Below are 13773 nucleotides of genomic sequence, written 5' to 3' on the forward strand. Positions count from 1 at the left end.
TCCTTTCCAAAATGACTGTGATGGTTGAATTTCATGAAAAATGCTGAAGACCATCTCCCTTCCTCCCATGATAGCTGTTAAAGTAGCTTTCGGTGAAACACAGATATACTTTTAAATCTGTAACTTATTAATGGTCTCCTGTTTATATTCTGTTCAGGCCACTCAGCAGTAAAGGAATGAAGTCAAGTCTTATTCTACTGGCATTTTGTGAACTTGCCAAGAGTTTAAATTAAGTACACCTTAAAATGTTACTTGGGAAGCTAAAATGTATATTATAATGATAGTCTCTCACAAGTGTTGTCTCTTATCTCTATAACTGAAAACTGAAACCCACACTTATGCCACAAGAATAAAATTAAATTCAAATGAGTTACAACTGATTTAGCCTTATCTCAATAAGAAATCGCCTGAAGTACAAACTGAAATCTTCATTAATAATGGAACCGGAACAACTTCTTTGGACTCACATTTGGGAGGATGAAGGTTCAAACCAGCGTCTGGCCATCCTGATTTAGGTTTTCTGCGATTTAAGGAAATCACTTCAGGCAAATGCCAAGATGGCTCCTTTGCAAGGACACGGCCGACTTCCTTCCCTAACACAATGGGACTGATGACATCACTGTTTGCCCCCCCCCCCCCCCCCAAATCAACCAACCAATAACTTCTTTAAAGAGAGAATTCTGTATTGATGTTTACAACACTGCATCTTAACAGGTTTGTTGCATTACTTTTTGTTTTGCAAGCTTTTGTTGTCCTGTCTGTACATGCGACATTGTTGTTCTTGAATTAGTTAAAGTCTGAGGGAGAAGAGGCAAGATTTAGCTGTGTTTTCAAAAGTGAGTACCATAAGCCTATGAAACACTTTTTCTTTACAAACACAATACACTTTTGAAATCATATGCATTTCCACTGGTATGTAAGTGTATTCTATGAGGTGCAGTTGCAAAGGTAATTTGTAAAAATCTACTAATTTCCCCTTGTGATTTCTTCAGACAGAGGAAAAGTAACAACAAGTGTGAGATACTCACAATTTTGCTCGTAGCAACTCGGTACTAAAAACACTCATACGATTTTTCACTGGGTTTGGTGAGACAAGTTGACCTGAAAAAAGACAACAGCAAATATAATATATTTTGTTATCCAACATTTCCAGTGGCTAAAAAAATTAGAATATAACAGTACTACGAAGTAATTTGCAAATTTATCAATAAATGTCACCTAGAGACATTGTTGCAGAAATGATGGGTTCTTGAGCAGAAAATTACTGATCAGCTAAAATAATTTATTTTGATTACTCATACTTTCTTCTGAGAAAACAGCAATCATATTGTCATTTTTTTAATTATACATTTCAGCCTAAGGTCACACATCTGCTATCATTACCAGTTTCAACTTATCAAGTCATCATCAGATGATGGGAATACATTACATAGTAACTCATCAACTGGACGGGCTTGGAGAGGCACTCGTAATTAATTTGTTAATAAGTTAAACTGGTAATGAGACCAATCGTGTGACCTGAGACTGATATACACATAATTATATTAAAAATACCAACAAATATAAAATAATTTATCCTAGCTCATGCGACATCTCACAAGTTTGAAGTTAATCATACTTTTCATTTTTGCAATTACGCATTAATATCTTAACTAGTCAAACACCATATCCACATGCAAAACAATCTTAACTGGATCTGACAATGGAAAATCAGGATGGAATGTAACAATATTATGAGACGGAAAGTTGCTACTCACCATACAGTGTGTGTGAGATGCATTTGTGTGCGCGTGTGCATGTGCGTCTATTGTTGACAAAGACCATTGGCCAAAAGTTTTAAGTGTGGAAATCTTTTGTTGTGCATATCTCCAACTCAGCATCTCCGCTATATGGTGAGTGGCAACTTTCCTTCTCACAATATTGTAAATTGAATGCGAGTACTATATTATGAATAGTTTACCAGTTAAGTTTGACTGTAATAAAATGTTCTCCAAGTGATTTTCTCCCTTCCTCATCCATTTACACACAGGAGAGAGAGAGAGAGAGAGAGAGAGAGAGAGAGAGAGAGAGAGAGAGAGAGAGAGAAAGAGAGAGAGAGAGAGGGGGGGGGGGGGGATTAAGAATGATGATTTGATGATTATAAAGTAGGCAGGGAAGGAAGTTGGCCATGCCCTTTCAAAGTAATCATCCCAGCATTTGCCTGGAGCGATTTAGGGAAATCACGGAAAACCTAAATCCTGATGGTCGGACGCAGGATTGAACCGTCGTCCTCTCCAATGTGAGTCCAGTGTGCTAACCCACTGCGTCACCTCGCTCGGTATTACAAAGTAGAACTGAGGCATTATCAACAATGGGTACAGATATGCTAAACATATACATGTAGGACAGCACACAAAATCATCAAAAAGAACTAATTTTATTGCATGATGTTCCATTGTTGGTACTTGTGGAACTTTCCGTGTCACCTATTAAATAAATGAAAAACCATTTTGCAACTGAGACTGTCTATTCTTTCCTGAAATCAGTCATAAGTATTAGGGTACACTAAAGTAGGCAGCCGGCATTGCTCATGAAGACAGTCAGCAGGCAGTGGCGGCATATTTAAGCCCCTGCACTTGTCTTAGAACTGATCCATGTAACTATCTTCTGCGGGCATGAATGTGCAATGTGGGACCAACTGATAGATCAGCTAGTTGACTAGATTGTTTTTGCATTGTAGAACAAGACTTACTATAGATCTTTCTGTTATGAACTGTGTCTCAAGTTCATTATTCAGACAGGTATGTGCAAAGTACCAAACACGTCTGACACAGTTATTTGTTCAAGCATGTTGCAATCAGCAGTTGTTGTAAGTTGATATGTTGTTACTGTGTCCATGGAAAACATTATCACTGACATTATAAAACCCAGAATCATTAACTTCAATACATTATCCTTTGAAATTATTGTCCCTTTTGAAACTCTTGTTAGTCTCAAAATAACACTCAATGAGAAGGAAATGCTACCAAGTCTCGGCCACACATGAACTTCATCATGTCTTCTGGGAAGTGAGCTTTATGTCTGTGTTGGAAATAAAGAGAATCATGGGTAGGTGGCACATTATGCTAGGTAAGCAATTTTTAAGAAGTGCCCACCAATCACAGGATTGCCATCATCGCACACTGCCTACTTTCGATACTACTGTTCACTACTGGCTGTTTTACAGTTTTTGTTTTCTTGTAGAGAAGGTATAAAATGTAGATTGGCAATGGCAAGGAAAGCGTTTCTGAAGAAGAGATGAATACACTAAACAGATTCAGAAGGATGTAGGTTGCAGTAAGTACTGGGAGATGATGAAGCTTGCACAGGACAGGGTAGCATGGAGAGCTGCATCAAACCAGTCTCAGGACTGAAGACCACAACAACAACAGTTTTGCCTCACACTTAAAATACTATTTATCTCTTATGAATGTTAAGTTCTTTTAAGTGTTGGTGTATTACTCTAATCATCCATTTTCCAAGATAGCATTAGGCACCCCCACCCCCTCCTTTCCCTTGCAAGCACCATTATGTGTCCTTGTCTAATGCTGATGCCCACTCACTCCAAAGTTCTTGATCTTCTGGATGTTCACTTCTGAGAATCGGCATGTCCAGACACTCATGGATGACATAGGAACTGAAACTGAGGGCAGCAGTGCAAATGCACAAATGCTGAATTCCGTTTACAAAAGAAAATCCAGGAGTTCTGTGGAAGTTTAATTGTTATGCCACCACAACAATGAGTTGCATGGATATTAGTGTCGTTAAGAGACAGCTGAAATCACTAAAATTTAATAAAGCTCCAGATCTTATTGGAATACATATTAGAGTCTATACAGGATTTGCACTTGATTTAGATCTTCATTTAACTATAATATACTGTAGTTCCCTCAAACAAAAAAGAAAACACAGTACATGTCTATTTGCACAAAGAATAGCTGAAGTGATCTGCAAAACTATGATTCAGTATCCTACACATCAACTTTTTGGGGAATCTGAGAGCATACTTTGAACTCAAACATAATGAGATATCTCGAACAGAATGATCTCCCCTGTTGGCATCAACATAGATTCCAAAAACACTGGTAATGTGAATGCCAATTCACACTTTTCTCACTTGACATAATGGAAGTCATGGATCAAGGTGTAGTATTTCTTGACCTCCAAAAAGCATTTGATTAAAAGTCACAACAACACTTATTAAAGAAACATGGGGTATCAAATGAAATTTGTGACAGGACTGGTTTCTTGGTAGGGTGGATGTTATCCTTGATTTAGATTCATTTATAGATGGGGAAGCAACTTCAGGCTTCTCCACGAAAGTGTATTCAGACTTTTCCTGATCACATAGTATATTAATAACTTGGCACACAGCATTAGTAGTAACCTCAGACTTTCAGTAGACAGTGAGAGATCTTACAGTTGTCTTTAAATATTCAAAAATGAAAAATTCTATACTTCGAAACCGAATAAACACATAGTGTCCTATGACTACAAAATTTATGAGTCACAACTGGAAGCAGTCAGCTCATAAATAAAGGGGTATGAAATGGAATGATCAGATAGTCTCATTCATAGATACAGCAGGTGGTAGACTTCCAGCTTTAAATGGGAAATCTAGTAATACACTAAAACAACAAATACATCGCTCCTGCAGGACTTGTCGAAACAAGATTAGAGTAACTACAATGTGCACACAGGCCTTTAAGGAATCATTCTTGCAGCACTGCCTATGTGAATTGAACAGGAAGTAGTTCTAGCAACTGGTACAGAGGATAGTACTATCTGCCATGCACTTCACAGTGATTTTTAGAGTATGTATGGAAATTTAGAATGTGTTGCCACAAGAACCAAACAATGAACAAACAACAAGGCATGCTGAATAGCAAAATGATGATGTGAAGACAGCAAGTGCGCCAAATAAACCAACTGATTAATCTTTTTGACATTCAATAATGTTGAAGAAATATGAGGAAAATTATGTGACTGATCTGATCACAACAACATATAATTTTGAAACATGGTAACTGAGAACTTTTTTCAAGTCAAGTATCAGTCAACCTCAATATTATTATACCTTGGAGTGAGGGCACTTTGGTTGGCTTATTGTGAAATTTTATCATCATATTTCACAAGAACATGTGGAACCAATTGTTAGTATATGAACAACTATCTTGAAATCATTCACTGTGTGACATGCTTTCCTTAGTCACCAATGCACTTGTTTCCAATCACAGCCACGGGTGGTCAAGTGCAGTAATATCACGGCTCGGTGGTATGACAAAATGACATTAGCACACATGTGGCTAGGCTGCAGAAGTTTTTTTATAAACCTAAATGAGGGTTTAGTGAAACTAAAGAGAAAAAGTTCTCTGAAAAAAATAGGAATTGGTCAAATTTTGTCCATAATCAGAAAGATGTGATAATTTTGAAGATTGTTGGAACAAATACCATGAGAAAATCAGAGTCTGAATTTAACAATACTGGGAAAATGATAAGAGTGCTACTCACTGAAAAGATTGCCCTTTGAGTTGTAGATGGAGCTGCCCATGGTAGCAGTCATGTGTGCACGAGCTGTGTTTTCTTTGGGGGAAAAAGGCTTCGGCTGAAAGCTATAATTTGTAACAGTCTCTTCATTAGGCCTGTCTGCATTGCAATGAGTAATCTTTACGGCGAGTAGCACTCTGTCCTTTTCCTAATATTGTTGATATACCGATATGGAGTTTACATTGTTAGAGTTTGAATTTACTTACTGTAAAACACTGTACTATTGCAATGTGTGGAAAACAAGGGAAAGAACATTTGTAACATCTGACACATATAATAGGGAAAGTCAATTACAGATCTCAAATGAATGTACAAAGAAAACTTTCCTTGTAATAAATCGAAATAAGTAGGTTACTGGGCAATAGAGTATATTAATTTATAGCGAAAAAGTGTGGGCTCTGACACAAATAAATGTTACTGACACACCAGTGTTACAAAGTATTCCATTCCAAATCAACAATACTTGCGATCAATAAAGAGTGTTGCAAGGTTTAATTTTGTGACAGCTATGTAATGGGAAAAACACTTATAACATCATTCAGATAATGAGTAAATCACTCTACAGATCAATCAATGCAGATATCAATGGACCAGTGAGCACAGAGTGGTTTGGACGGAGTAGTCTGGAGATGCATGAAGGTACGTATCATCAAGATGGTTTCTAAAAATTTCATAGAATTTTCTTATTAAATTTGAAGTATGTGATGCATTAAATAAAATTTAATTGACTCTCAAAACAATGTCATTAACCAACCAGAGGCATAGAATTTTAATACTAGATAGTCTATTAATTGCTCATAGGTAATGCAACAGACTTACTAATTCCTCCATCCTATACCCCTGAACAAAAAGGTTTTCATCTCAGGGCCTTTGGTCGACACTTGTTTGCTGATTTTTCTGCCATTTTGCCAGCACAAGTCACTGGCACTGTTGAAGATTCACCTTACACTGCTGGTCTGCCACCATTGTATTCTGTTTGCTGAGCCTGTTAATATCTGCATGAATAAGTTGGATTTGTCTCTCACTGTATCTGTTTATCTGTTTTGTTGTTGAGATCCATTGGTTGACTTTTTCTGTTAGATATTGCAGGGGGCTTGAGTCCATTGCCCTCATAGTGTGAGGGATGAGAGCAGCTGAAAGCATGTAGGTAAAAATCAGCATGGGTGGCTTTCCTGTACATACCACAATGCTGTCTGCTTTGTGCTCAACCAGGAGATTCAGAAAGGGGAGTTTGACCACACTCCTTGGTTAATTATTGGTGGAGTGCAGAGTTCATGTATTGGGGGAGCCACTAAAGCCTTTCATGCCCATGTGGCCCCACAAGAAATATGTCATCAACATATCTGAAGAAGCATGTCGTCTTCAACGGAGCTTTTTCCATATCTTTCTCATCGAAGTCCTCTATAAATAAGTTAATCAGTATGGGTGAGAGAGGGTACCCCTTGGCGATGCCGTATGTTTGTTAATAATAATTGCCACTGAAGAGAAAGGATGCAGTCTTTGAATGAAATGTAGTGGGTTTCTGATGAAGCACTGACACTTACCGATGAAGGGACTTCATACTGCCATGAGGTATTTGGCCAGCTGGTATGCAGGTGTGCCTATGTTGCTTACAATAGGCCATCAAGGAACATTTTCTTTATATACTTTAGGTAAGCCATAGAGCCTCGGTTTCCTTCAGCAAGAGCTGGCACAAAAACTCAATGGTCTTCCTTTTTACCCTGTTGGTCGATTCTTTTATTTTCCTGTACTCTGTATTACTGAGTAAGATCTTTAAGATTTTTTAATTTTACTCTGATGGTGGAAATAGTACAGTACAATTCCAGTTTTACACAGGCAAAATGACTATTTCAGGATTGTTCTGTTCTTCCCAAATGGCAGCTCTTTCTGCTGTTTGCCTAAGGTTGAATGACTCTTGTTTTCATCAATGGCTGCTCGCAGGTGAACACCCAAGAGCAATACAAAAAGGGCCAAATTGTTTCTTAAGTATTGGAGCCACTGAAAAGGAAAATGGATGCCTGCTATTGGAGAAGTAACTCAATTGCTAAAGAGGATACGTGCATATCCGATGAGTGTTCTAAGAATGCTAAAATACTGCATAAACACATAAGCAGTCAATCAAAACTCTTGTTTTAAAACATGATTGGTTGCAAAAGGTCATATTTTGGAAGCAAGAATTGATTACAAATATCATGTAGTCCTGCTGCAAGTTATGGTAACATCCAGTCTTTGTTAACTGCAACTGCTCACCATACGATGATGGCAAAATAATTTTATGTGAAGACAGTTTTCTTGAATCGAATATGTGAAGCAAGAGTACATCTGGAACAACTAGGATGTCCTGCAGACAATACAGATTGACTGTGTCTCTTAAAATTGAATCTTTATGGGCTCAAGAAAGTACTGCACTGTTGGAACAAATGTTCTAATTAAGTCATAAATAAGGCAACTGTGCAAAACAGTGTTCCAGACCTAAACACAATTAAAATATAGTTGATATAGCCATATTTGATTGTTGGCAGTGACAAGGATGAAACTACTCTTTATCAGAGTACTTTACAACTTGAGTTTGACAATAACAATAGGTAATAAAGTGTTATGAAGATGGAGTTGTCATGATAAGTTGAGACATGAAAGAAATATTGGAGTGATTTCTTAATAGATAAATCCTGTGTGACCTCAACTATCATTGAGCATCAAAAGAACGATCAAAATAAAACAGTTTCACCTTCTGTCCACTAAAGTAAGGCAACTGGATGTCTTATGTATCTTCCATTGTGAATAAATCTGCTTGAGCTGTGGAAAAATGAACTACTGGTTATTTGAATCCAGAGAAATGCGTATTCTAGTACCTGAAATATTTGTGAATTTTCAGTGATGCTCATTTTGCAGCCACTTCGACTGGTGTAGTAATAATTTCAACTTGCGAAGGACACAAGTAATTAATTTGGTTACAATGGTTTCTATCTGAATTACCTGAAAAGCCAGAAGAGGCTCAACACGGCAGACTGAGTGGTACAAGATTAGCAGGAAACCTTGAATTTCATTAGTTGTCAAAACATACACAGGTCCAAAATTTCCACAAGCATGCAGAAGTCTTGTAATAAAAGGACACTTGGTTAAAGATTTAGTGTAATCTGAGTTCTATTTCCATTTTATTCTGAAATATCCGTTTACTTTATAAAAAACTCTTTGTAATTTAATTATGTTCCGTTTCCTTGCATCCACAATCCTCCTTAGTAAGACATGTGCCAAATGGGGTATTATTAAATTAATTTATTTATGATCTTATTTTTGGCTGTTGTGCCATTTTCAAGTAACAGCTCATGAAGAAGGGCACCAACTGTTGAGAGGAGAGAATCCTCGTGTCATGCATATTTACATCATATGCATAAGAAAACAGGATTCCTCATGTATACCAATAGGGCACACACAGTGATAAATAACGGTGCAGTATTTATTTGAATTCAGTTGAAATTACTATGTAACACCAGGATGGTGACTTTGTTCCACTGAAGATTTGCCTGAAATTTCCAGGTTTTTCAAATTCTAAATTCCAAATCAACCTACAACAATTTTTGCTGTATATGAAAGCAACTTTACTTGTTTTCACTGCCTCAAATGGTACTACTTTTTTTGGTCTAAGACTTAGTTTCATTGACAACTCTGTAAATTATAAGATGTTGGTGTCCCTTCAAATTTCTTTATCACTTGTGTTCATCACCATTCCAAGTCACTGGGCAATAATCTCAACCGCATGAAGAATACACCACAGCTGTTACTTCTGGAATGTAATATTGACAGCCTTTATAGAAATAGTGCACAATGTTTCATAGCTCTTCATCTACATCTAAACTCTGCAAACTACTGTGAAGTGCATGGCAGAGGTATGTCCTATTCTATCAGTTATTAGGGTTTATTCCCATTCCATTTGCATATGAAGTGACTATTCGAATATTATCCTCATGATCCCTATGTGAGTGATATGTAGGGAGTTGTAGTATATTCCTAGAGACATAATTTAAAGCTGGGTCTTGGAACTTCATTAATAGACTTTCTCAGGACAGTCTTCCAGTTCAGTTCATTCAGTATCTCTGTCACACTCTCCCATGGATCAAACAAACCTGTGTGACCTTATAGCCACAAATAGGCCAGACCTTATTAACAACGTAATTATAGAAATGGGGTTAGCACTAATGATGTCATTATAGCAGCTATGGTTATGAAACTTAATAAACCAATTAAGAACAGTATGAGAATGTTTCTGATGGAAAGAGCAGATAAGCAGTTACTAGCATCTCACATAGACAGTGAATTGACATCACTTAGTTTCAGTAAGGTAGACAAAGAGAAATTAGGTCAAAGTTTAAGCAGATTGTAAATCATAGTCCTGAGAAGTATGTGCCTAGTAAAGTGGATTAAGGACAGGAAAGACTACCGTGGTTTAATAACAAGATTCAGAAAATGCTGTGGAAGGGAGATTATTGCATTCTCAGTTCAAAAGAGAAAGAGCAAATGACAACAAGCAAAGATCAACTGAGACCTGTGTGTCTATAGAAAGATCTATGTGTGAAGCATAGAACCACTGCCACCACCATGCCTTATCAAAAGATCTGGCAAAGAAGCAGAGGAAATTCTGCTTCTATGTAAAATCCCTAAGTGTTTCTAAGGCTTCCATCCTGTCAATTGTTGACTAATCTGAAGTGGCAGTTGAAGAAGGCAAAACAAAAGCCAAAGTTTTAAATTTCCCATTCAAAAAAATCATTCACACAAAAGAATCACACAAACATATATTTGTTCAACAATCACACAGACTCTCATGTGGAAGACATAGCAATAAGCACCCCTGGCATAGAGAAACACCTGAAACAATTGAAAACAAATAAGTCACCATGTCCGGATAGAATCCCAATTTGATTTTACAGAAAGTACTCTACAGCATTGGCCCCTAACTTAGCTCGCATTTATTGTGAATCTCTTGCCCAGCAGAATTCCTGAACATATTCTCAGTTCAAATCTAATAAATTTTCTTGAGATCAAGATGCTTAATGTCCACAAATGAGCATAGTTTTAGAAAGTTTTGCTCATACAAAACTCGGTTTTCTCTTCTCTCACAAGATATACTGTGAACTATGGATGAAAGGCAGACAAACAAATTCCATATTTCTAGGCTTCCGGAAGGCATTTGACACGGTGTCCCATTGCATGCTGTTAAAGAAGGTTCGAGCATATAGAATATGTGTCACAGATATGTGACTGGTTTGCAGACTTTTTAAGTTATAGAACCCAGGACTGTTGTCATTCTCTATACACGTAAATGATATGGCGGGCAGAGTGGGTAGCAATTTGCGATTTTTTGCTGATGATGCTGTGGTTTATAGTAAGGTGTTGAAGTTGAGTGACTTTAGGAGGATACGAGATGACTTAGACAAAATTTCTAGTTGGAGTAATGCTCTAAATGTAGAAAAATGTAAGTTAATGGGGGTGAGTAGGAAAAACAAAGCCATAATGTTCCGATACAACATTAGTAGTGTCCTGCTTGACCCTGTCATGTCATTTAAATATCTGGGCATAACATTGCAAAGTGATATGAAATGGAACAGACATCTGAGGATTGTGGTAGGGAAGATGGATAATAGACTTCAGTTTATGCTACTGCAACTTATTCTTGACAACTGCTCAAGTGATCGGAATCCATACCAGGTCAGATTAAAGGAAGACATCAAAGCAATTCCGAGGCAGGCTGCTAGATTTGTTTCTGGTAGATTCGAACAACACACAAGTGTTATGGAGTTGCTTCGGGAACTAAAATGGGAATCCCTGTAGGGAAGGCAACATTATTTTCCAGAAACCCTATTGAGAAAATTTAGGGAACTGACATTTGAAGCTGACTGTAGAATGATTCTGCTGCCGCCTCCAACAGATATTGTGCATACAGACCACAAAGATAAGATACGAGTAATTAGGGCTCATACGGAGTCATATAGACAGTCATTTTTCCCTCGCTCTTTTTTGTGAGTGGAACAGGAAAGGAAATGACTAGTACTGGTATGGGGGTACCCTCTGCCATGCACCACGTGGTTTATTACAGAGTATCTATGTAGGTGTATATGTATGTGTAGGTCAGCTGTATTGCAGTATTGCAGTGCCACATAACTGATTTGCAATTAACTGTTTAAAACATGAGATCACACAGTAAAAAAATGTTTTGTTCTTAAGGAGGGTGAGAAAATCTGTATAGAGATTTTGCCCAGCAGCTAACCACTTTGATTTTGCCATTATGTACTGCCATTATCTATCCACAAAATGTCTTTCTGGGTAGACACAAAACTTTGTTCTATGTATTAAACGGCTATATGAAATGCATTTTCTCCATTTACATGGTGTACATAAAGTCTGGGAACACTTTCAATTATTTATTGCACAAGAACCAAACATTGTACAGACGTCATACATATGTCATTTTGAAGAGAAATCCTGAAAGTTTTTTTTCCCCATGTATACTACCACAGCGTAGTTTGGTAATTTGCCGATAGTCAGTGCTAGTCGCAAACGTGGCGAGTTCAGGTGCGGAGTGAGCTTTCTGTGTGTTGTAGAATACTTGTTTTTGTCGAACTTCATCTGTTCAACGGATGTTTAGAACCAAGTATGGTAAGAAGCCAACAACAAGGAAAGCCATTTACCATGACACAACAAATTCATTACAATGGGTTGCTTGTGCCCAGCAAAGGGAAGCAGACTTCTCAGTGTTAGTGAAGTGAATGTGGAGCACGTACGAGAGACATTCATAAGGAGTCCAAAGAAATTGGTGCATCATGTGAACTCAAAATGGCTCCAATGACTCTCCATTCATCTTTCAGCGGGATAGGCTCCACCCAATTTTCATCGTGAAGTTCGTGGGTACCTGAACACGGAGCTGCTGCATCGATGGATCAGTCGTGCTTCAGAAGGGGACTGCTGTTTCATGAAATGGCCTCCTTGATCACCAGATGACTTTTTTCTATGTGACACATTAAAGATCTGATGTATGTACCACCTATACCATGTGATGTAGCAGAGCTCTGGGGGAGAATATGGGAAGCGACTGCACAGTCAAAGATGCTATAATGGGACAGGTATGGCAAGAATTCAATTACTGCATTGACGTCTGCTCAGTCACTCGTGGTTAGCATATCGAATGTTTGTAAAAGAATCTTTCAGAGTTTCTCTTCAAAATGCAATATGCATTGACATCTGTACAGTGTTTAGTTCTTGTGTAACAAATACTTGAAAGTGTTCCTTGACTTTATGTACATCCTGTACGTGTGCTACTTGAGCTGCAGGTACATTGTCTTTGTTGCTCATCATCACGTTTCTCATTCTATCAGTTCCTTCCCTTACAACATTAACAATTTGATCATCAGTTAATTCTTCTTCTATTGTGCAGTCGATGTTAGCCACACTGATCCACTTACTCATGTCACCGGGCTCAGTGTACGTTTGTAAGGTTTACAAATGCCTCAAAACTGCTGAAGTGTCTGTATCTTCACTTTCATCACTTGTTGCGTGGTCTGTTTCATCTTGATTCCCGCCACCTGTTTGTTTTGAGGTTTCATCTTTAGTCTCATTCATTTCTGGCCACAGTTTGTATCAAGAATTTTCAAGCATTTATGCAGACATTTCATCCCAAACTTTGGCAATTGTATAAATAACATTTTTTACAGTTATTTGTTTCATAAGTTGAAGCAAGGTGTTGCCTTCTTGTGTCCTCTCCAAAACTGATCAGAGTATTTTCGACAATATCGCTTCAGCCACTCAATGAGCTCCTGGTCCATGGGCTGGATTAGACATGTTATGTCGGGCGGAAGAAATACAGCTTTTATTTCACCTTTTGAAGTTCTTCTTCAGATGGATGAGATGTCACATTGTCGAGTATCAATATGGCACGTTTAGAGATTCCCCCCCCCCCCCCCCCCCCCTCTTAGGTATTTTGAATGGCAGCGACTAATTGGTCATGAAACCATTTGTTAAAGAGATTGGATTCCCGCAAACATTGGCCATCTTCTGTCTACCGTTAGCTGTACTACAGACAACAATAGTAATTCTATCTTTGGCAAGTTTTGTACCTGTTTTAGACTGACTCTGCATTGCAAGAATTCCTGTACAGAGCATTTTGTAGTTTAAGAGACTGATCAATTTGATTTGCCTGATCAGGCATCAGGTGAAGCT

General features: G+C 37.8%; 1 protein-coding gene across 2 annotated transcripts in view; it reads right to left on the minus strand.

Moving 5' to 3' along the window:
• The window catches only part of LOC126348162 (dihydroxyacetone phosphate acyltransferase), a 113417-nt gene that overhangs the window by 9247 nt on the left and 90397 nt on the right, over window positions 1-13773 (minus strand). For both annotated transcript variants that reach the window (XM_050002332.1, XM_050002331.1), the window contains exon 14: window positions 1029-1101. In XM_050002332.1, the coding sequence (XP_049858289.1) occupies window positions 1029-1101 (73 nt within the window). The remainder of the gene's footprint in view (window positions 1-1028; window positions 1102-13773) is intronic.

This window comes from Schistocerca gregaria, chromosome 1 (genome assembly GCF_023897955.1).
Source record: "Schistocerca gregaria isolate iqSchGreg1 chromosome 1, iqSchGreg1.2, whole genome shotgun sequence".
Classification (NCBI taxonomy): Eukaryota; Metazoa; Arthropoda; class Insecta; order Orthoptera; family Acrididae; genus Schistocerca; species Schistocerca gregaria.